The sequence below is a fragment of the Aotus nancymaae genome, unplaced genomic scaffold, assembly GCF_030222135.1.
Source record: "Aotus nancymaae isolate 86718 unplaced genomic scaffold, 86718_ANA_hifiasm-v0.15.2.pri h1tg000011l, whole genome shotgun sequence".
In the NCBI taxonomy this organism is placed as follows: Eukaryota; Metazoa; Chordata; class Mammalia; order Primates; family Aotidae; genus Aotus; species Aotus nancymaae.
In genome coordinates, this window is record NW_026988422.1 from 85,354,470 (window position 1) to 85,378,539 (window position 24,070).

General features: G+C 47.5%; 1 protein-coding gene across 1 annotated transcript in view; it reads left to right on the forward strand.

The window, feature by feature from the left end:
- Nucleotides 1–24,070, forward strand: part of DYNC1H1 (dynein cytoplasmic 1 heavy chain 1) — an 87,523-nt gene that overhangs the window by 42,792 nt on the left and 20,661 nt on the right. The window contains exons 28-51 of the mRNA XM_064375221.1: nucleotides 113–213; nucleotides 1,274–1,433; nucleotides 2,597–2,840; nucleotides 3,025–3,208; nucleotides 3,488–3,700; nucleotides 4,883–5,121; nucleotides 5,315–5,471; nucleotides 8,277–8,504; nucleotides 9,018–9,248; nucleotides 9,508–9,648; nucleotides 9,924–10,157; nucleotides 10,246–10,452; nucleotides 10,541–10,662; nucleotides 11,152–11,317; nucleotides 12,593–12,756; nucleotides 15,583–15,712; nucleotides 18,994–19,127; nucleotides 19,591–19,705; nucleotides 19,807–19,968; nucleotides 20,043–20,257; nucleotides 20,361–20,565; nucleotides 21,964–22,137; nucleotides 22,243–22,362; nucleotides 22,568–22,688. Of these exons, the coding sequence (XP_064231291.1) occupies nucleotides 113–213; nucleotides 1,274–1,433; nucleotides 2,597–2,840; nucleotides 3,025–3,208; nucleotides 3,488–3,700; nucleotides 4,883–5,121; nucleotides 5,315–5,471; nucleotides 8,277–8,504; nucleotides 9,018–9,248; nucleotides 9,508–9,648; nucleotides 9,924–10,157; nucleotides 10,246–10,452; nucleotides 10,541–10,662; nucleotides 11,152–11,317; nucleotides 12,593–12,756; nucleotides 15,583–15,712; nucleotides 18,994–19,127; nucleotides 19,591–19,705; nucleotides 19,807–19,968; nucleotides 20,043–20,257; nucleotides 20,361–20,565; nucleotides 21,964–22,137; nucleotides 22,243–22,362; nucleotides 22,568–22,688 (4,167 nt within the window). The remainder of the gene's footprint in view (nucleotides 1–112; nucleotides 214–1,273; nucleotides 1,434–2,596; nucleotides 2,841–3,024; nucleotides 3,209–3,487; nucleotides 3,701–4,882; nucleotides 5,122–5,314; nucleotides 5,472–8,276; nucleotides 8,505–9,017; nucleotides 9,249–9,507; nucleotides 9,649–9,923; nucleotides 10,158–10,245; nucleotides 10,453–10,540; nucleotides 10,663–11,151; nucleotides 11,318–12,592; nucleotides 12,757–15,582; nucleotides 15,713–18,993; nucleotides 19,128–19,590; nucleotides 19,706–19,806; nucleotides 19,969–20,042; nucleotides 20,258–20,360; nucleotides 20,566–21,963; nucleotides 22,138–22,242; nucleotides 22,363–22,567; nucleotides 22,689–24,070) is intronic.

Consider the following 24,070-nt stretch of genomic DNA (forward strand, 5'->3'; position numbering starts at 1 on the left):
TGGACACTACTTTGATTTTTTTAATGAGTTGCTTTTTATAGTTCTTTTAAAGCTAAGATATGTTTTCTGTTAGGTAATGGACTCAAGCACTCTATTGCTTTTCTTTAAACAGGACCTGCTGGAACTGGGAAAACAGAGTCTGTCAAAGCTCTTGGCCATCAGCTTGGACGGTTTGTTTTAGTTTTCAACTGTGATGAAACCTTTGATTTCCAGGTGAGCTTTATGGGATCCACCTAAAACCTAATGTCCTGCGGGGATCATTTGGGGAATATCAAGCTCATACCTCTCAAAGCCACTGGCCATACCATACAGCTCAGCATGGTTTATATGGCCTCCTGAGCCCTGTGGCAGGGTTGGTGTTATTTTGAAGTGTTTAAGGTGTCCGGCATACATGCTTTGAAGTTGACTTTAGTTTCATGTTTTCAAAGCTAGATCTTTAGTGTAATATATTATTTTTCTAAAATGTCAGTTTTTCGAAGACATTTTTAGGCCTGTATCTTGGAATAAGCACATGTTATGGAAGAGGTTTTTCTTTAATCATATAAAGTGATAGAATAAAAACAATAGCTTTGTCATTGAGATTTTATTAGCACAGGAGGAAGGAAGGTATTATATTTCACGTCTGTCGTGATAATGGCTGTTGTTCCTGAAGTGACTGCTGTATGTAGGCACTGGGTCCCTCACCTGAGGTGTGACTCTGATGTATCCTTCATAACCAGCGTGGGAGGTAGGTAGTAGTATTCCCATTTCAAAGATGAGGAGATGTGCATTTCAAAAAGATGTGACTTGCCCAAGGCCAAACAGATTGTCAGAGTCATCGTTTGAAGCCAGCACTGAGGCAGGTGGTATGGTGGTCTGCTCAAGCCGCCGTATCCAAGCAGCAAGGGCTGTGTGGCTTAATGATAGACATGTGTTTCCTCCCAGTTCCAGAGGCTGGGGAGTCCAAGATCAAGATGCCAGCAGGGTTCGGTTCCCAGTGAGGGTCCTCTTGCTAGCTTGCAGATGGTTATTTTGTCTTTACAAGGCCTTTCCTCAGAAATGCATGGAGAGCACTCTGGTTCCTCTTCCTCTTCTTGTAAGGGGACCAGTCTTATGGATCGGGGGTCCCAGCCCTTCGGACCTAATTTAACCTTAATTACATCCTTATATGCCCTTTCTCTAAAGACAAACCCACCATGGTTAGGGCATCCACATACTAATTTGTGACAAGGGGGAGGGGAACACAGTTTGGGCCACAGCAGGTGGTGTTAGCTTTTCTTTCTCTCCTTTCCAGGCAATGGGCCGGATATTTGTGGGCCTTTGCCAGGTGGGTGCCTGGGGCTGCTTTGACGAGTTCAACCGCCTGGAGGAGCGAATGCTGTCAGCTGTGTCCCAGCAGGTGCAGTGCATACAGGAAGCACTGCGTGAACATTCCAACCCCAACTATGACAAGAGTAAGACCTCTTCAAAAAATTACTTAGAGAATGTAGAGGGAAATTTCATTGTGAACTAATTTTCTACCTCTTGGATTAGAAATAAGCAAGAATTTAGCTCACAGGAACTATTTCAGGCAGTATAGTGAGTTGTGGTTAAAGATGGATGGTAAGAAACCCAGGCCAGGCATGGTGGCTCAAGCGTGTAACCCAGCACTTTGGGAGGCAAAGGCGGGCGGATCACTTGAGGTCAGGAGTTTGAGACCAGCCTGGCCAACATGGTGAAACCCTGTCTCTACTAGAAATATAAAAATTAGCCTGGCGTGGTGATGCATGCCTGTAATCCTAGCTATTCAGCAGGCTGAGGCAGGGAGAATCCCTTGAACCCAGAAGGCAGAGGTTGCAGTGAGCTGAGATTGCCTCACTGCACTCCAGCCTGAGCCACAGAGCAAAACTCTGACTCAAAAAATAAAAAATAAACCCACAACTGTACTGCATCTGTAGTCCTCATTCTAGGGCAGCAGCATAGAGGTTGCTATGCCCTAGGACAGCCAAAAACCTGAGCAGTCCTTCCTCAGCCAGACAGATGCCCCCGTGCTCCCTTAGAGCTTGTATGTTCCCTCCGTGGCCTTTGCCACGGAATGACTGTGTCCACTGATGCGGGCCCTCAGTGCCCCCTCTTCCCTCCCACATCATCAGAGAGCCAGCCTCCCCAGCCACCTGTCTGGCCATCATTCTGCCATCTGTCTTTGGAAACGAGCCCTTTATCACGATTGGAGCAGCTGTCAGAGAGGCCCCAGGGACTGCTTCCCTTCCCTGTTCAACACGAAGTATCAGCATGCGGGGTCAGGGAGGGTGGATGCTGAAAGAAGCAAACGTGGGGATTGGGTAGGTGTGAAGTTCTGTCTTATGTGCACAGTGTAACTTTTACTCTTTCCTTCGATTGCATAATAACAACTTGCCTTGTGGAGAATTCCCCAGACCTCCAAAATAAAATAAAAGAAGTGTCGAAGAAAGCAACACTTGCATTTGGGATCAGTATTCTCTTAAGGAAAGAATACACTTTGTCCCAAAGTAGCTCAGAGGGGCTTGGAGATTTTGGAGGTTTTTTATTTTGATGATCCTAGGAAAAAGAACAGGTTTTCCTAACATTTCTAGTTTTAACACCGTCATCTCGTTCTTAGCCTCTGCCCCCATTACTTGTGAGCTGCTGAACAAACAAGTCAAGGTGAGCCCCGACATGGCCATCTTCATCACCATGAACCCTGGCTACGCAGGCCGGTCAAACCTTCCTGACAACTTGAAGAAGCTGTTCCGGAGCTTGGCCATGACCAAGCCCGACCGACAGTTAATCGCCCAGGTCATGCTGTACTCACAGGGCTTCCGCACTGCTGAAGTGCTTGCCAACAAAATTGTCCCGTTTTTTAAGTGAGTAGCCTGGAATTCTTCATGATTGTGTTTCTTGCATATGTTCAATGTGCCCATTTAACCTTAAAATTATGTGTAATGATTGCACATCTTTCAAAATACTAATCTCTGATTTCTTGACGCCTGACCCTATTGTTGCTTAAAGTATACTGTTTTTAAAGAAAGCCTTTTTTTTCCTTTCTAGACTTTGTGATGAGCAGCTCTCTTCTCAGAGCCATTACGACTTTGGTCTCCGGGCTTTGAAGAGTGTACTGGTGAGCGCAGGCAATGTGAAAAGAGAGAGAATCCAGAAGATAAAGAGGGAGAAAGAGGAGCGAGGGGAAGCTGTTGACGAAGGAGAAATTGCTGAAAATCTCCCTGAACAAGAGGTGCGTTACAAACCTTTTGATCATTCAAACCTTACACGTTATTTAAATTTACCTTTTCAACATTTAAGCCATGACTTGTGAGTTCTTCTTGTGGTTCACATGTGTTGGGACGACTGGAGTCAACTGTCATGTTTACCCAGTGAGTTGAGTGCACGAATGTGGGCGAGTGGTGGTCGCACCCTTTGTTCACCAGCAGTTACTGATCACGCAGCTCCTGGGGATGCAGCGGACGGCACTCGAGCCGTGCTCCGCTCTCACGGCCCATTCCTCTCCCCGTAGATTCTGATACAGAGCGTCTGTGAGACGATGGTGCCGAAGCTGGTGGCGGAGGACATCCCGCTGCTCTTCAGCCTCCTGTCAGATGTGTTCCCTGGAGTCCAGTATCACAGGGGTGAGATGACTGCCCTTCGAGAAGAGCTGAAGAAAGTGTGTCAGGAGATGTATTTGACATACGGAGATGGAGAAGAAGTTGGTGGAATGTGGGTTGAAAAGGTAACCCAGATTGTTCCATTGGCCAACTGCCCTCACAGACCCTGCTGGCTTTAGTGTCCAGTAATGACGGCCGTGGGCCCTTTGGTGAAACTGTCCGTGAATATTTGCCCAAGGCCTATTTGAATGTTTTTGTTGTTGTTTAAATGAAGAGGTAGCAAAACTTAACCTGAAAATTTTACTTACATGATATAGTTCAATTTCTTTCTTTCTTTTTTTTTTGAGACGGAGTCTCGCTCTGTCACCCCAGGCTGGATTCAGTGGCATGATCTTGGCTCACCGCAACATCTGCTTCCCAGGTTAAAGCAATTCTCCTGCCTCAGTCTCCTGAGTAGCTGGGATTACAGGCACGTGCCACCATGCCTGGCTAATTTTTGTATTTTTAGTAGAGACAGGGTTTCACCATGTTTGCCATGCTAGTCTCGAACTCCTGACCTCATGATCCTCCCATCTAGGCCTTCCAAAGTGCTAGGATTACAGGCGTGAGCCTCCATGCCCGGCCCGTATAGTTCAATTTCTGAAAATGCTAAGGGCATGATTATATTGGAAATTTGTTTATGCTGGTAAAAACTGCTTACAAGACTTGTACCATAGATGAACAACTGAAATCGCTGATCAATAGGTAGTTTACATTCTATATTGGCTTCTTTCCTTCCTCTATGTGATTTATTTAAGAAAAAGTTTACTGTTTACACGAGCTGTATGTGTTTAGCCTGAGAGACTCTGTACTGGATTGAACACATGGCTCATCCATTCGGTCTCTTATTGTCCTGGCAGGGTCTGATATGTCCTTGTTGAGGCTGCTCATTGGTATCTCCTGTCCCACTGGCTCCAGCTTTCCTGACTTAGTAAAGAACTCTCCACAGTTTGGAAATGTTGTAGATGTGGCCTGTGTAATATCTCTACAGTTAGAGAGTTCCAGTACTTGACTTTAAGAATCCATAGATAGGCGCTTGTAATCCTAGCTACACAGGAGAATCGCTTGAACCTGGGAGGTGGAGCTTGCAGTGAGCCGAGGTCATGCCACTGCACTCCAACCTGGGAGACAGAGAGAGACTCCATTTCAAAAAAAGAAAAATCCATAGATCATGTTTCTTGCTCACTTTCACAAGAGGTGGCTCAGTGAGGAGCTGTCCCCATTCCTCCTCTGGGATGGTCACCGTGCTGGTCTATTGGGCCCTGCAGGTTCTCCAGCTCTATCAGATCACCCAGATCAATCATGGCCTGATGATGGTGGGGCCCTCAGGAAGTGGGAAGAGCATGGCCTGGCGTGTCCTGCTGAAGGCGTTGGAGAGACTCGAGGGTGTGGAAGGCGTGGCCCATATCATTGACCCCAAGGCCATCAGTAAAGACCACCTCTACGGAACCCTGGATCCCAACACCAGGGAATGGACTGATGGGCTCTTCACACATGTGCTGAGAAAGTACGTCCTCTTTGATCTTTGTGTTCTGCTGGATATGGGGCCCAAGTACTTTGTTCTTACAACGGCAGAGTATACATTATTTTCAACCAAAGTCAGTAAATTAAAGACCACTTCAGAAACCGTCATAGGTAAACATGCCTAATCGTAAAATCCTGATTTTGTCAGCAGCTGTTTTAAAATCCTTCCCAACCAGGATCATAGACAGTGTGAGAGGCGAGCTGCAGAAGCGCCAGTGGATCGTCTTCGATGGCGATGTGGATCCAGAGTGGGTTGAGAACTTGAACTCAGTGCTGGATGACAACAAGCTCCTTACTCTGCCCAATGGAGAGCGCCTCAGCCTTCCACCCAATGTAAGTAGCCTTTTGTCTGTCGTAAACTGAATCATTCTGTTCGGCCAACTAAAATCCACGTGCCAGCTAAGTGCAGCTCCGGAGTCATGGACCCAGATTTGTAAGTAATTTTCAAAGGTAGAATCTCAACTGCTAGATTTGTTTCCATTTCCATGGCTAGTGAGAAACATTTTAGTAGATTTTATTAATGGTGTTCTATCATTTATTGAGTAATACACACACTCCATAATTATCAGTTAACCTTGTACGGTGGGGTGGTCATTAGGATTTCTTTTTTTTTTTTGAGATGGAGTCTCACTCTGTCACCAGGCTGAAGTGCAGTGGTGCAATATCAGCTCACTGCAACGTCTGCCTCTCAGGTTCAAGCAATTCCCCTGCCTCAGCCTCCTGAGTAGCTGGGACTATAGGCGCATGCCACCAAACCTGGCTAATTTTTTACATTTTAGTAGAGACGAGGTTTTGCTATGTTGGTCAGGATGGCTCAATATCAGCTCACTGCAGCCACCACCTTTCAGGTTCACGTGATTCTCCTGCCTCCACCCGCTGCCTCCGTCTCCCGAGTAGCAGAGACTATAGGTGTTCGCCACCATGCCCAGCTAAGTTTTGTATTTTCAGTAGAGACAGGGTTCCACCATATTGGCCAGGATGGTCTCAATCTCTTGACCTCATGATCCACCCGCCTCGGCCTCCCAAAGTGCTGGGATTAAAGGCATGAGCCACTATGCCCAGCATCATTAGGGTTTCTCAAGCTGTTACACATCTAGGAGTTGGAAAATGAGAAACTTAGAATGGGGCTTTCTGGGCTGTCCCTTGGGAAATGAGTGGGTGATGCAGGTGCCTGACAGAGCGCCTACTGATCAGTAAACACGCCGGGCCCGGTGTGGATGTGCACTGAGTCAGAGCCTGTTACAAATGCTGAAAATACAGCAGTAAGAAAGCAAGAAGACAAAGCTCTTGCTCACGTGTGATGCGGAAGATGGACATGAGTAGCAATTGGTGCAAAGAAGAAAAAAAGAAATTGAAAGCAAGCTGTCAGGTGTGGGTGGGGGTTTGAGGTTAAAATGTGAAGCCTTCCCTGAGAATGTGGTTTGAGCAGTGACTGAGGGGAGTGAGGGAGTAGGTCCCAAGGCACCCAAGTATTCTGGGCAAAGGAGCAAACAGCAGGAGTAGCAGGTCTGGGACAGGGGGCCGGTGTGTGTGAGGACAGCAAGGGGCAGTTGGCTAAAGTGGAGAGGACTGGGGATGACAAGTCAGGGCTGAGACCAGAGAGGAAACAAGCCAGGTCAGGGGCCCTGGAGGTCCTTGTGAGGGTGTGAGTGTGTACCTTGGGCAAGCTGGGATCCTAGGAGAAGGTGGACAGGAGCGATACACCCTGACGTATGTCCGCAAAGGTCTGTCTGGCTGCTGTTTGGAGAAGGAAGAGGGCAGGGTGAAAGCCAGGCCAGTTGGAGGCTGCCTCCTTCCTCCAGGCACCAGGGGCAGGGGGCGAGTCTGCAGCAGTGAAGGTGCTGAGAAGTGGCTGACTGTGGCTGGAGTTTAAAAGCATGCGTGGGATTTGCTGATGGACTAGATGCGGGTGTGAGGGAAAGGATTCAAGGATGATGCGAGGTTTCTGGCCTCAGCAGCTTATGAACCTTTAACAGCAAGACTTTGGATTGGTATTTATCACAGCTTCAGGAGCCAGCCATGGATTCTCAGTGCTGTCTGAAAGGGTGCCCTTACTCAAACTCCTCAAGTTCTACTCTGACAACTGATCCAGTAGAGTCTAACTATTGACAGAGGAGATTGATCTCCTGGTGAGGAAATTACCAGCTCCAAGGTTAATAAGGCTCTGGAGTCCAACCACCTGGACCCTAGCAAGTCACCTGCGCCATCTTTAAACTGAAGTTGACAGTATGCCTGCCTGGTCAGGTTGCGTGAGACTAGAGGGATCCAGGCCCGGTGCGCACCCAGGACACAGTAGCTGCTGACATCACCCTGGGAGGGGCTGTTGCTTCCACACCCTCAAGAGCCTTCTGGTGGCAGGAAACCTTAAACACGGTGGTCTGCCCTGCTCTTCTCCCTGCCACACGCAGCTGTCCTGTGTCCTGCCCAGATTCTTACAGAGAGAACAGTGAATACTGTAGTGATGTGAGCTGTAGATGGTTTTTGTGTTTATTTTTTAAATAAGTGCAGAAAAATTAAGTTTGGGTTGTTTGTTTCGGGGGGTTTTTTGAGACATGTTTTCACCATCACCCAGGCTGGAGTGCAGTGGCATGATCTTGGCTCACTGCAACCTCCATCTCCTGGGCTCAAGTGATTCTCCTGCCTCAGCCTCCCAAGTAGCTGCAATTACAGGCACCTACCACCATGCCCGGCTACTTTCTGTATAGAAAAATTAAATTTTGGGCCGGGCGCGGTGGCTCACGCCTATAATCCCAGCACTTTGGGAGGCCGAGGCGGGTGGATCACGAGGTCAAGAGATTGAGACCATCCTAGTCAACAAGGTGAAACCCCGTCTCTACTAAAAAATACAAAAATTAGCTGGGCATGGTGGCGCACGCCTGTAGTCCCAGCTCCTCGGGAAGCTGAGGCAGGAGAATTGCTTGAACCCAGGAGGCAGAGGTTGCGGTGAGCCGAGATCGCGCCATTGCACTCCAGCCTGGGTAACAGGAGCGAAACTCTGTCTCAAAAAAAAAAAAAAAAAAGAAAAGGAAAAATTAAGTTTTAAGTCACCCTTTCAGTGTGTATATAGGTAAAATAATTTTAATGTCTAGGTTTCTACCCAACCTATGTCATTAAATCTGCTTAATGTTTTCTTTCAAGGTGAGAATAATGTTTGAGGTACAGGACCTGAAATATGCGACCCTGGCCACGGTGTCGCGCTGTGGCATGGTCTGGTTCAGTGAGGACGTGCTGAGCACCGACATGATCTTCAACAACTTCCTGGCCAGGCTGCGCAGCATCCCGCTGGATGAAGGGGAGGACGAGGCACAGCGGCGGCGCAAGGGCAAAGAGGACGAAGGGGAGGAGGCTGCTTCCCCCATGCTGCAGGTACTCCCAGGAGGGACCCACATGTCATGGTGTGAGGGTGCTGGGATGTTCAGATGTGGTCTTGCTGTGCTGCCCAGGCTGGTCTTGAACTCCTTGGGCTCAAGCAATCCACCTGCCTTGGGCACTCAGAGTGCTGGGATTCTAGGTGTGAGCCACTGTGCCCAGCCAAGTTTTGTGTAATCAGTGTTGTCTTCTGCCAGCTTGCAAGGAAGCCCAGCTGTCGCAGCTACAAATGTTGGAAGTCATGTATGGAAAAGTTAAAGAATTATTTTCGTTATCTTACTTTTCTCTATAAATTGATGAAAGAGTGCCCTTTTCCATGGGAAAACCAAAGTTCCTGGGAAGCAGGGTTTTTGAGAACCACCAGGATGAAGGAATGAGGATTGGTCATTGAAGCTTCATCCAGAATTAGTTTTCCAAGGTCATGTGACTTTCTCCTGGGCCCAGGTTAGAATCGATGAAACTCGCCTGCCTTTTGAAAGATGGTTAAATATCACTCATTCCACCTTCTAGATCCAAAGAGATGCAGCCACGATCATGCAGCCATACTTCACATCCAACGGCCTGGTCACCAAGGCACTAGAACATGCCTTCCAGCTGGAGCACATCATGGACCTGACACGCCTGCGCTGCCTGGGCTCACTCTTCTCCATGCTGCACCAGGCCTGCCGCAACGTGGCGCAGTATAACGCCAACCACCCCGACTTCCCCATGCAGATCGAGCAGCTGGAGCGCTACATTCAGGTCAGCGGGCATCAGGGGCTTTACAGAGCTCCCCACTGTGCCGGTCCACAGATCTGAGGACCTCTGAAATGCTGCACCTGTGTGGATGTATGCTCCTGGGCGAGGGCAGAGCCTTTGTTGAGGGGCTAGGACAGGTGCAGAGGGTGTCTGTGATGCTAGAAGACTGGGAACCACTGTCTTCAGGTTAACTTTGCTCTAAGTGTCTCTCTTTTGTTGTTGAAATTTTATAAAAATCAAAGTTTAATTCCTCTTTTAATAGCGATATCTGGTTTATGCCATACTCTGGTCCCTGTCTGGAGACAGCCGGCTAAAAATGAGAGCAGAGCTGGGTGAATACATCAGAAGAATCACGACCGTGCCTCTGCCCACTGCGCCCAACATACCCATCATCGATTACGAGGTAAGCATGCAGTTACAGCCCGTGTTCTGATTCTCACCTTGTTGATCTAACTCATCCTGGAACAACCTGACCATGGGACCTGGACGTCGTCTTTTCATTTTATTCCATTTCATAGAAGGACTTTATCCTTTTAATTTCGTGTGTTAGCAAAGAGTGCAGATTAACCTGACCAATTCCTCCTTATGCTGAAAGTTCCAGTTTGTGTTCAGGCAAGCAAATCTCGTGAGGCGGCACCTTGACTCTAGCCTGACTCACACCTCCGTCTCTGTGTGTAGGTGTCCATCAGCGGAGAGTGGTCTCCGTGGCAGGCCAAGGTGCCTCAGATTGAAGTGGAGACGCACAAGGTGGCAGCCCCTGACGTCGTCGTGCCAACACTGGACACGGTCCGCCATGAAGCCCTCTTGTACACTTGGCTGGCCGAGCACAAGCCCCTGGTCTTGTGTGGCCCTCCCGGGTCTGGCAAGACCATGACGCTCTTCAGCGCCCTCCGGGCCTTGCCTGACATGGAGGTACAGAGGCTGGGAGGTGGGCAGCAGGCCTTTGGCTGGTGAGCGTGGGGTTGGTCTTACAGTGTGGTTTTGTGTCTTCCCTCCGCAGGTGGTGGGTCTCAACTTCTCCAGTGCTACTACTCCAGAGCTGCTTCTGAAGACTTTTGACCACTACTGCGAGTATAGGCGCACGCCTAACGGGGTCGTTTTGGCTCCTGTTCAACTTGGAAAGTGGCTGGTGTTGTTCTGTGATGAAATCAACTTGCCAGATATGGATAAATATGGGACCCAGAGGGTCATATCCTTCATCAGACAGGTTTGTTTCTATCCACAAGGCCCTTCCTGCCCCACAATGTTTCTTGTTCACGTTTTGCTCCTAATGTGGTACCTGTCTGTTCCTGCAGATGGTGGAGCATGGAGGCTTTTACCGTACCTCAGATCAAACATGGGTGAAGCTGGAGAGAATCCAGTTTGTTGGGGCTTGTAATCCCCCCACGGACCCCGGAAGAAAGCCCCTCTCACACAGGTAAAACCACTGGGTAGACTGCCCTGCTTCACACACGCGCGGCTTCAGGATTGCTGTAAGCACAGTGCCACAGAAACCTGGTTTTGATAATAAAGATAGGAATACTGCTTATCATGGGGTTCCTCCTAGGTTACTTCTCTGAGCTGTAATGCCAGGAAAGCATGTTAAAAATAAAATCATTGATCTCTTGGTAGTTATCAACTGCCCCAGACTCATCTGTTGGTCCAAGATGAGGCTGAAATAAGCCTGGGTTATTTTCTCATCTTTGCTGGGTTCTTTTCCAAGTGTTTTCTATCCACTGTCGTGTGTCAGATCCCAAGCCTGAGCAGTATGTGTGAGATCTCAGCTAACACTGATGTCAAGTCTGCATAGCTGGGTTAGAAAGCAGCCTCCAGTCAGGGCCCTGGACAGGGCAGCTCCACTGGCACACTGCCCCTTCCCTGGAGCCGCTGTCAGGGAGGGGGACTGAGCTGGGCCATCTGTGCACAGGTTCCTGCGTCACGTGCCTGTCGTGTACGTGGATTACCCAGGACCCGCCTCCCTGACGCAGATCTACGGCACCTTCAACCGCGCCATGCTGAGGCTCATTCCGTCCCTACGGACGTATGCGGAGCCGCTCACTGCTGCCATGGTGGAGTTCTATACCATGTCTCAGGTACGCAGAGTTTCTTTGCTCCTCCAGAAATTGTTTTCCTCTCATAATTAAAGAACTCTATTGGCTAGGTGTGATGGCTCACGCCTGTAATCCCAGCATTTTGGGAGGCCAAGGTGGGTGGATCCTTTGAGCCCAGGAATTTGAGCCCAGTCTGGACAACATGCCAAAACCATGTCCCTACAAAAAATACAAAAATTAGGTGGATGTGGTGGTGCATGCTTGTAGTCTCGGCTGCCCAGGAGGCTGAGGTGGGAGAGTTGCTTGAATCTGGAGGCAGAGCTTACAGTGAGCCATGACTGTGCCTCTGCACCAGCCTGGGTGACAAAGTGAGACCCTATCTCAAAAAAAAAAAAAAAAAAAATGAGAGAACTCTATTAAAAGACTGGACTTTATTCAGAGATGTTGAGCCAAGAGACTTGCTCCAGGGTCTGTCATCAAAGTCACTTTTCTATGCAGGTACTAAGATTGCTGACATTTCCATGCTGAATCATTATCCTATATGTGTGTGTATATGATGAGAAGTATGCGTTTCTAAATGTATATAAAGGCTGCATATCTGCCAGATTGCTCTCAAGGTGGTTGGACCAGCTGGGCTCCCACCAGCAGCACCCCTTTCCCTTTACTCTCCAACGTTTAAAAACTAGTTGTTAACAAAAGCGTCTTTGCCCATTTGGTGAGACGTGACTCTCAGGTGGGGTTTGCATTTCTCTGTTTAGCCTCCCGTGGAGCCCTCCAGTGCGGGGGATGAGTGGGAGCTGCCGATTGCCCTGCTGTGTCTCTCGCTCTTCATGCTGTGGGACAGCTTACTTGTCATAGGTGACAGATGCTTTTTCCCAGCATTTAGTTTGTTTTTAAGTATTTTCAGAAGGATTTTTTGTAGTTTCGTTGTTTAAAGATTTAAATTGTTAAATATAATTTATTTCAACATAAAGTGAGCAGCTTGACTCTAACTTTGTTCTGGATGGTTAGCCAATTGTTCCAACATTGTTTACTCATTTGGAGATGGAGTCTTGCTCTGTTGCCCAGGCTGGAGTGCAGTGGCGCGGTCTCGGCTCACTGCAACCTCCACCTCCTAGGTTCAAGTGATTCTCCTGCCTCAGCCTCTCTAGTAGCTGAGACTACAGGTGCCCACCACCATGTCCAGCTATCTTCTTAAATATTTCAGGGGCTAGTTTCTTTATCTTTAATGTAAACACGTTTTGCAGCGTTTACCTTTTGACCACTTCTGTGTCTTAAGATATTTACGTGTAACTTTCATTTTTCTCATTCCCATAGGAGAGATTCACTCAGGATACACAACCTCACTATATCTATTCACCCCGTGAAATGACTAGGTGGGTGAGAGGCATCTTTGAAGCGCTGAGACCTCTGGAGACCCTGCCTGTTGAAGGCCTCATTCGGATTTGGGCACATGAAGCGCTGCGTCTCTTCCAAGATAGGTAAGGGAAGCCAAGGAACCAGTTGGTCCCATGCTCCCCTGCTCTGAGTTCTTTCAACTGTCAGAGTTGGGATGTTTGCAGGGGTGGCCTAAGTTAGAGTCAGGTGGTGCCAGTGGTGGGAGGAGCAGAGTCAGCGAGGGCAGCCTCCCATCTGGACACTGGTCACAGCCACCTTAGGGTAACAAAGTCACAGTGCACTGAGGGCACCAGGCTGGCCTACCACTGTCTGCTTACACAAGGCACTTTCATAAACCTTGTAACTTTGAACACGGCACTTTTTTAAAAAAAGATACACCGTAGAAGTCAAAAAGGGGGCACTTTAATAAACCTCTTTAACTGTCAGTTGGGACCACACAAGGTAGCAGCTGCCTGTGATAACCTTACCAGAGCACAGGTTCACTGCTGAGTTAAAAGATCTCCCAGCAACTGCCTAATGCGCAGGCTCCATAACCACCCCTCCTCTTCCTGATTCCCAGTCTGTGTTCACATCAAAGGCTTTGCAGCTGGATCTCTGGGCCACTGGTTTTCTCTTTTGCCTGTTGCCCACTTGGATCAATTCTTGTCTTGCAAGTTTTGAGTTTTTCTAGTTAAGTGACCAACACTTAAGGGAAAAAGTTGCTAATGGCTGATGGATCAGCATCAATTGTGGAAGGTTTTTGTTTGAATTGCAGTAAGAGGACTTGGCAGATGGTTCTCTCCAGACTGAGAAATGCTTAAGCGTTTGGCAGTTGAGCCTCTGGACCAGGTATCATCCTGCAGCTTTTCCTATCACTGCTGTACGAGGAGTCTCAGAATACTGCATAGTTGTAGATCACTGACTTTCAAACCCGACTCCTTGGGATTCTTGGGTAACACCAGGTACATTACTGAGAGCCACTAAGAGGTGAGCAGGCAGGGCAGAGTGCGGAGCGTGTTGGCCATGGCAGCCCTGTTTCTATTTCTTATTGGAGTTCTGCTGCTTTTTAAACGGTGTTTTGTTGTTGTCTCTATGTCAGCTACCTTCACTCTCCCTTTTTCAATTAAAAAAAAGTTAATCAGGCATTATGGTTCACATCTATAATCCCAGCACTTTGGGAAGCTGAGGTAGGAGGATCATTGAGCCCAGGAGTTCAAGGCCAGCCTGGTCAACATAGTGAGACATTCATCTCTACAAAAAATAGAAAACTTAGCCAGGTGTGGTGGCATGTACCTATAGTCCCAGCTACTCGGGAGGCTGAGACAGGAAGATTGATTGAGCCTGGGAGGCTGCAGCTACAGTGATCCATGATCGTGCCACTGGATTCCAGCCTGAGTGACAGAGCAAGACCTTGTCTCCCACAATATAATTTTCACAGATTTCTAATAACACAGAGAATTTTGTTTAAATTCAAATGTAGCAATATCAATTGTGCTTACAGATTCAGATTGGCTTCAGTAAGTATGTATCTGCCTTCACTAGACCCTCACCTGGTAGCCTGCAGAAGCTCTTACAATCAGCTTCTCAAAAGGTCCTTACACAGCAAGGCAGTCTCACCTGTTTGCCTTGTGCTAAGTAAGTCTTATGCCTCTAAAACTACATGCATCACAGTTCCCATTTCTTTTTTTTTTTTGAGATGGAGTTTCACTCTTGTTGCCCAGGCTGGAGTGCAATGGCATGATCTCGGCTCACCACAATCTCCACCTCCTGGGTTCAAGTGATTCTCCTGCCTCAGCCTCTCAAGCAGCTGGGATTACAGGCATGCGCCACCACACCCAGCTAATTTTGGGGTTTCTCCATGTTGGTCAGGCTGGCCTTGAACTCCCAACCTCAGGTGATCCACCTGCCTCGGCCTCCCAAAGTGCTGGGATTACAGGTGTAAGCCACTGCACCCAGCTTTTTTTTTTTTTTTTTTTTTTTGAGACAGAGTCTCACTCTGTTGCCCAGGCTAGAGTGCAGTGGCATGATCTCGGCTCACTGCAACCTCCATCTCCTGGGTTCAAAGCAATTCTTGTGCCTCAGCCCCCTGAGTAGCTGGACTTACAGACATGTACCACCATGCCCAGCTGATTTTTGTATTTTTAGTAGAGACAGCGTTTCACCACATTGGCCAGGCTAGTCTCAAACTCCTGACTTAAAGTGATCTACCTGCCTCGGCCTCCCAGAGTGCTGGGATTACAGTTCAAGACCAGCATGGTGAAACCCCATCTCTACTAAAAATACAAAAATAAGCTGGGCGTGGTGGCACGCGCCTGTAATTCCAGCTATTCAGGAGGCTGAGGCAGGAGAATTGTTTGAACCTGGGAGGCAGAGGTTGCAGTGAGCCGAGATCACACCACTGACTCTAGCCGGGGCAACAGAGCAAGGCTCTGTCTCAAAAAAACAAAAGCTGCTAGGCGAGGTAGCTCACGCCTGTAATCCCAGCACTTTGGGAGGCTGAGGCAGGCGGATTACCTGAGGTCAGGAGTTCAAGACCAGCCTGGCCATCATGGCGAAACCCCGTCTCTACTAAAAATACAAAAATTAGCTGGTCATGGTGTCAGGCACCTGTATTCCCAGCTACTCGGGAGGCTGAGGCAGGAGAATCGCTTGAACCCGGGAGGTGGAGGTTGCAGTGAGCTGAGATCACACCACTGCACTCCAGCCTGGGCAACAAGAGCAAAACTCCATCTGAAAAAAAAAAAAAAAAGGCTAAAATTTCAGATTGCCTAAGCTGTCATGAGTTCAGCTTCTTTGGTTCATCCATGCATAGTAAAGGAAACTGTGTGATAAAGACTGCATCCCTGGGAGGAACCCATGGCACCCACAAACATGGTGCTTCTTCACCGTGACCTTTAGTTACCCAAATGCACGTGCTGCTCTCCCCACAGACTCGTAGAGGATGAGGAGAGGCGCTGGACTGACGAGAACATCGACACGGTTGCTCTGAAGCACTTCCCTAACATTGACAGAGAGAAGGCAATGAGCCGGCCCATCCTGTACAGCAACTGGCTGTCAAAGGTAGCAAACTGTGTCATTTCAGACACGCTTCCTTTTCTGCCATCCCTTTCTAACTAACAAGTTCTAACAAATTATCTTCTACTCAAAAATATCTTCGGGCAGGGTATGGTGTCCTAACACCGGTAATTCCAGCACTTTGGGAGGCTGAGGCAAGAGGATCACTTGATCCCAGGAGTTCGAGACCAGCCTGGGCAACATAGCAAGACCCCATCTCTACAAAAAATTTTAAAAATTTAGCCAGGCAAAGTAGCTCACGCCTGTGGTTCCAGCAATTTGGGAGGCTGAGGTGGGAGGATTGCTTGAGCCCAGGTGTGATCACACCACCATACTGCAGGCTGGGTAAAAGAGCAAAACTCTGTCTCAAAAAATACTTTAAAGATACAGCCAGGCACAGGGGTCACGCCTGTAATCCCACCACTTTGGGAGGCTGAGGCAGTCAGATCACTTGAGTTCAGGAGTTGAAGACTAGCCTGGACAACATACTGAATCTCTATCTCTACTAAAAATACAAAATTTAGCCGGGCGTGGTGGCACATGGCTGTAGTTGGGAGGCTGAGGCATGAGAATTGCTTGAACCCAGGAGGTAGAGGCTGCTGTGAGCCAAGATTGCACCATTGCACTCCAGCCTGGGCAACAAGAGTGAAACTCTATCTCAAAAAATAAAAAAGAATTAAAAAAAGAGCCCAGCTTGGGTGAACAAACTGAGATCCTACCTTTAAAAAAACAAGAGGCCGGGCGCGGTGGCTCATGCCTGTAATCCCAGCACTTTGGGAGGCCGAGGTGGGTGAATCACCTGAGGTCAGGAGTTCAAGACCAGCCTGGCCATGATGGTGAAACCCCATCTTGAAAAACAAAATGAAAGAAAGAGGAAAATCTGTGTGTCCGGAAGTGTACTATAAATGCTGCGGTTACAGCGATGAGGCGCTATGGGTTTGCAGTCACTGATGCTTTAGGGCAGGAAATCCAGGAGTGCGGCTGGCTGGCCGCTGTGGGGGTTCTGACTTCTGTGTGAGGTCGAGCCTTTGGATTTCCAGCCAGTAGAAGGTGTTGCTTCAATAGGTTTGCAGTGAAAAGACATATTTGCTTCACAAATTGGTTTTCACATTCCTCACACTGAAAATAGGACAATTGTGAATAACTTGTGTGGAAATGTTCCATATGCTGAAATGCTAGATGGAGTTCATGTCTCCAGAATAGCTGTGAGTGATCCTTTTTCTCTGAAAAGGATGAGGACATTTTACTGAGTTACAGTATTGACATAAATTTCATTCAGCGGCCCCAGGTGATAGACATGAGTAAGAGCTTCTGTTAGGGAGCTCCCACTCCAATGGAGGAAACAGCAAGACAGAGGGAAATAACTCAGACTGGGAGAGAGTTCTGGTAGAGTGATCCTTGTATTGGGTCTTCATGTGTTTAGGTTCAGTGGCTTTCAGTAAAGTCCAGTTTTCTCTGTAAAGGTTTACCACGTCAGGGAGGGCATACCAGGCAGAGGGCCCCACGGGAGCTGGGAGTAGAGAGGTGGGTTTGTTCAATATTGATAGAATTTACTGTATATTTTAAGACTCTAGATACCCATTCTTTTTCATTTATAGAAAACATCACCCCGTGGCTTCTCTTTTTTTACTGTTTATAAGATCTTTTGAAGAAAAAACATTCTTAAAGATGTATCTTTCAGGCTGGGAACAGTAGCTCATGACTGTAATCCCAGCACTTTGGGAGGCCAAGGTGGACAGATCACCTGAGGTCAGGAGTTCAAGACCAGCCTCCCCAACATGGTGAAGCCCCATCTCTACTAAAAATACAAAAATTTGCCGAGCATGGTGGCACATGCCTGTAATCCCAGCTACTTGGGAGGCTGATATGAGAATCGCTTGAACCTGGGAGGTGGAGGTTGCAGTGAGCCAGGATCAGGCCACTGCACTCCAGCCTGGATGACAGAGTGAGACCCTGCCTCAAGAAAAAAAAAAAAAAGATGTATCTCTGAAACCTTTAATCTGTCTCTAATTGAGTTTATGTATAGAGTGAGCTGTGGGTCTGTTTTCAGTTCTTTCCTTGTAGATGTCCATTATCCCATCAAAGTTTATTAAATAATTCTTTACTCTGCAGTGTCAATCTGTCATCATAGGTTTCCCTGTGCGCATAGGTCTGTTTCAGGGTTCTGTCCTCTTCTGTTGATCTATTTGTTGTTCTCTGTGCTAAAACCATACGGTACTGATTATGGTAATAAGTCTGTTCAATAGGGCAGGCCCAGGCTGGGCATGGTGGCTCATGCCTGTATCCCAGCACTTTAGGAGACTGAGGCGGCCGGATCACGAGGTCAAGAGATCCAGACCATCCAGGCCAACATGGTGAACCCCCATCTCTACTAAAAATACAAAAATTAGCTGGGCGTGATGGCACACACCTGTAGTCCCAGCTACTTGGGAGGCTGAGGCAGGAGAATCGATTGAACCCAGGAGCCCAAGGTTGCAGTGAGCCAAGATCACACCACTGCACTCCAGCCTGGCAACAGAGCAAGACTCCATCTCAAAAAAAAAAAAAAAAAAAAAAAAGGCGGGCCCTCACACCTGGTTTTGTTTTTTTTTTCCCCCGCCTCCAGAGTTTCGCTCTTGTTGCCCAAGCTGGAGTGCAGTAGCTTGATCTCAGCTCACTGCAACCTCTGCCTCCCCGGTTCAACGATTTTCCTGCCTCAGCCTCCGAGTAGCTGGGATTACACGCACATGCCACTATGCCCAGCTAATTTTTTGTATTTTTTTTAGAGATGGGGTTTCACCATGTTATCCAGACTGGTCTCGAGCTCCTGACCTCAGATGATCCGCCCGCCTCAGCCTCCCAAAGTGCTGGGATTACAGGCGTGACCCACTGCACCCAGCCACACCTCGTTCTTTTTTAGAGGGATCTGTTCCAAATGAAATACAGAATTGGCTTGTCAGGCAGGTTACACCAAGACAATAAGCACCTCTCAGCACTGAGGCTTTGATTGGGATTACATTGAACTAACGGATGAGTTTGGATGGAACTGACATTTTGATAGTAGAGTGTTGTCCATCCGTGATCATGGTATGTCTCATGTATTGAGGTCATCTTCATTGTCTCTTGTTTTCTGTATGAAAGTTTTTCATGTTTTTAGATGAATTTATATTTTTTTGCTATGTTGTAAGTGACACCTTTTTTGTTGCATTTTTCAACAGTTTCTTCATGGTATGTGGAAATACAGTTGACTTCGGTCTGATCACTAACATTTTTTTCTAAGTCATTGGGTATTACCATTTTTCCTATAGGATTACATCCCAGTAGACCAAGAAGAGTTAAGAGATTATGTCAAAGCTAGGCTGAAGGTCTTTTATGAAGAAGAACTTGATGTTCCACTGGTCCTGTTCAATGAAGTCCTCGACCACGTGCTGAGGATTGACAGGTGGGCTTTTTATTGTTACAGCCCCACCTCCACCTAAGCTGCTCTTGAGTTAGTGTGCACTGGGACACGCCAGGCCTCATGCTGTCCTATCAGCTCCACCTCAGGCTTCTCTGCTAAGCAGCTTCCTCCTCATCTTCTTTCTGAATCCAGCTTAACCATCCTCAGTTTATCCTAAGCAGAACTTCACTCTTCCTCCCCTCCGTACTGCATACCTGCCATGATTATGGCCGTTTGACCACCAGCTAGAACTGCATTAGTCTCTCGTGTCAGTCTGGAGAACAGGACCGTGCCTTACGGGTCTTTGCATTCCTGCTGGACCTCACAAATAACAGTAGCTCAGCACATGTTTAATGTACAAGTTCAAGTTAAAACATGTTCAAAATACGATAGACACTAGACATGAGTCAAAACGGGAATGAGGCATTATAAGCCTTAACACTGATCGGTTCTGATAATGTTTCAGAATATTCCGTCAACCTCAAGGCCACTTGCTTCTGATTGGTGTTAGTGGAGCAGGAAAAACTACCCTGTCGCGTTTCGTCGCCTGGATGAACGGTTTGAGTGTATACCAGATTAAGGTGCGTCTGGTCGGTGGCCTCTTAATCCCAGCAACAGATTGTTGCTGTGTGTGCAGAGCTCAGTGAGTAGGAATGGACCTAACTTGCCTCTGCTTCTGTAGGTCCATAGGAAGTACACAGGGGAAGACTTTGATGAAGATCTGCGGACAGTGTTGAGACGTTCTGGCTGTAAAAATGAAAAGATAGCATTCATAATGGATGAATCTAATGTATTAGATTCTGGCTTCCTGGAGCGAATGAATACCCTTCTGGCCAATGGAGAGGTAATTAGGTGATGTGTTGTATTGTGTTACGTGTTACCGGGGGACCAGTAAATCAGCACTGTGCTGTTTCCCAGGTACCTGGTCTCTTTGAAGGAGACGAGTATGCCACCTTGATGACACAGTGCAAAGAGGGGGCGCAGAAGGAAGGCCTGATGCTGGACTCGCATGAGGAGCTCTACAAGTGGTTCACCAGCCAGGTTATCCGCAACCTCCACGTCGTGTTCACCATGAACCCGTCCTCAGAGGGACTCAAGGACCGGGCAGCCACATCGCCAGCACTTTTCAACAGGTATGAGGACCTTTACTTGGCTCTGGGTCAGAATAGTCGGTGTCCTTCCAAGCGGCAAAGCCTGCCCTTCATAGCTGTTTTGGAACATGGGCCTCTTTCTCAGGTGTGTGTTGAATTGGTTTGGAGACTGGTCCACCGAAGCACTGTATCAGGTTGGCAAAGAATTCACAAGTAAAATGGACCTGGAGAAGCCAAATTACATCGTGCCTGATTACATGCCGGTTGTATATGATAAACTGCCTCAGCCACCATCCCATCGGGAAGCCATTGTAAACAGCTGTGTGTTTGTTCATCAGACTCTTCACCAGGTGGGTTCAGTTTTGAAATCAACATATAAAACACAAAACTAACTGTCATGCTAACATAAAACTAAATTGCTATAAAAATAGACCTTAAGGCCAGGTGCAGTGACTCATGCCTGTAATCCCAGAACTTTGGGAGGCCAAGGCGGGAGGACTGCCTGAATCCAGGGGTTCAAGACCAGCCTGGGCAATATGGCAAGACCTCATCTCTACAAAAAAAATAAAAATAAAATTAGCCAGGCATGTTGGCGCGCACCTGTAGTCCCAGCTACTCAGGAGGCTGAGGTGGGAGGATCACTTAAGCCCAGGAGGTGGAGGTTACAGTGAGCTGAGATCATGTCACGCAATCCAGCCTGGGCACCAGAGTGAGACCCAGACTCAAAAAAAACAAAAAATAGACCTTAGGGCACTTCATATTTGATATTGTACTATTACTTATAAAGGAAGTACCTGTTTCTTACCTCTTTAACAACATCTCATTCTTGTCACTAGGCTGTAAATTCTGGGGCCATCTAATACTTTAGTGCCCCCCGCTCACGCTGCCTCTAATAAAGTGATCTTCTCTGCCTTTTTCTCCCACCGCTGCTGTATGTTCAGGCCCTTACTCTCTCCTCTAGACCAGGCATTAGCACGCTTTCTCTTCTAAAGAGCCAGATCATAAATGTTTTAGGCTTTGCAGGTGGTGTGGTCTCTGGCACAGCTACTCTGCTGCCATTGCAGGGCAAGAGCCTCCAAAGACCATATATCAGTGAATGGGTGTGGGTGTGGCCAGTAAAACCTCATTACCGAAAAATGCGGGATTTGGCCTGCTAGGCATATTTTACTAACCCTTGCTGTAGATTCTCTGTCATAGAAGAGTCCAGTCTACTCCTCTCTCCCAGAAGAGCTTTGTGAAACCCACTCTGAGCTTGGGGTGTCCTGCTGCCCAGGCCCTGCAGGCCGTCTCCATTGCCCTTGGAATGTCACCCAGCCCTGGCTTCCCCTGCTAGTCTGATCATCTTGCTGCGCTTCAGAAATCAAGGGACCAGAGCAGCTTCTCACGTCAGGCCTGCCTTGCCCCTCTTGCCTGTGTCATTTCTTACGAATAGAAAGTGGAAGCAGGCTAGCTAACACTTCCACAGTAACTGATATTTGTGACGCCTTTTCACATAAAGTACACCTCTGAGGTTAGCATCATCACCAGCGTCGGTTTAGAGAAGTTAAAGTGCTTAGAGAAGTTTGGAAGTGTAAGGGGCCTCTCGAAAGCTCTAAGTGGCTAAGCAGAGGCCCGATTCGAGTATTCTGGCCCCCAAGGACTGAGCTCCTTCTACCATGTCACACTGGCCTGCCAAGGCCAAAATTGTTTCCTGAGGTTAACTCAGAGAGTTTCCTGAAGAGTGAAAAGATGTAACTGTTTTCTGAAAGGCGAATGCTCGGCTAGCAAAGCGAGGTGGCAGAACGATGGCCATCACCCCTCGCCACTACCTGGACTTCATCAATCACTACGCCAACCTGTTCCATGAGAAGCGGAGCGAGCTGGAGGAGCAGCAGATGCACTTGAACGTGGGACTCAGGAAGATCAAGGAGACAGTCGACCAGGTGTGTCACAGGCACACATTCTCACGGGAGTGAGCCGCAGTGAGGACCCCTTTCCGTGTGATTTCTGCATGTTTCTCGTCTCCGAGTGTGGGCTTTGCTCTTTAGGTAGAGGAACTGCGTCGTGACTTGAGGATAAAGAGCCAAGAACTGGAGGTGAAGAATGCAGCAGCCAATGACAAGCTGAAGAAGATGGTGAAAGACCAGCAGGAGGCTGAAAAGAAGAAGGTACTTGCCTTGGTGTCAGGGAACTCTGGCTTGTAAGGACTGGGCATTCTCAGTCTCCAGTGAGAGAGTAGGAAATGTTCAAAATGGGTCTCAGAGAGAGAGAGAGACAGAGTATGTGTGTTGGCAGAGTGAAGAATGTTGTTTAGAATTTACTCAGCAAGTTAACCATTGCTTAACCCATACCTAAGCCATTCCTTCTTTCTAGGTTATGAGCCAAGAAATCCAGGAACAGCTGCATAAGCAGCAGGAGGTAATCGCGGACAAACAAATGAGTGTGAAAGAAGATCTTGATAAGGTGGAACCGGCCGTCATTGAGGCCCAGAATGGTATGTAAAGTCTGTCAGAGCTTTGATATCTAGAAAGTGTGCTCTCCATCAACATTACTGTGGAGTTCAGGTCACGGAACATTGCACACACGCTTCCCTCAAAGGTTTTGGTGATGTACATTTCCAGAAATATTAGTAACCATCTGAAGCTTTCTCTGAATGCTTCATTGTCTTCATGTCCTAAAGCAAAGTTCCTATAAAGCTAGATTGTATTTACCATAGTGAAACCCTTCTCATTAAAGAAACTTCACAATATAAGCTTTATGTCAATACACATTTTTTAGAGATCTGTTGATAATTACATAAATATGCTATTTGTCAATCCCTGACTTGGATTTCACCAAGAAATATAAAATATTCAATGTAGGCCGGGCACAGTGGCTCACGCCTGTAATCCCAGAACTTTCAGAGGCCGAGGTGGGTGCATCACCTGAGGTCAGTAGTTCAAGACCAGCCTGGCCACGTGGTGAAACCCTGTCTCTACTAAAAATACAAAAATAATCTGGGTGTGGTGCTGGGCGCCTGTAGTCCCAGCTACTCGGGAGGCTGAGGCAGCAGAATTGCTTGAACCCAGAAGGCGGAGGTTGTAGTGAGCTGGGATCGCGCCACTACACTCCAGCCTGGGCGACAGAGCAAGACTCCATCTTAAGAAAAAAAGAAAATCAGTGTAACTGTCTTATAATTATTTCTGATTGTTTTGGCTCTGTCCCAATTGCTAATTTAAGTATTGATAGCGGTCACTTCTCTTTCCATTCTTTACATGCCTGTAAGATGCTATAGAAATAGGGCAATAACAGGCCACCCTATTTTAGTTTGTAGTTTATGCAGTGATTACGACTGCTCTCAGCCAGGTGAGGTGGCTCACACCTGTAATCCCAGCATTTTCAGAGGCCGAGGCAGAAGGATCATTTGAGGCAGGAGGATCATTTGAACTTAGGAATTTGTGACCATCCTGGGCAACATAGCAAGACCCCATCTCTATTTTAAAATAAATAAATAAATGAAAAGGAAAGGAAAGAGTGCTCTCTTCCTGCCCACTAGTATTTAACCTGCTTCAAATAACCCAATTAACTGTAGTTTTTACATTACACAACAAGATGAATTCAAATGTACCACCCAAGCTATAGGTTTTCATTTACAGTTGGATTTGGATGAGAGTTTAACGTAGTTCTCACCTTCTAATAATTACTTAAAATTGTTTTACAAAAATTCCAGTGTGGAAAACTATTTCAGTGTATAGAAGTCATTGGCCATTATTTTTGTTTTGCTTTTTTTGAGACAGGGTCTCACTTTGCCCCCAGGCTGGAGTGTAGTGGTGCAATTGTGGCTCACTGTAGCCTCAGCCTGCCCTGTTTCAGATGATCCTTGCACCTGAGCTCCCG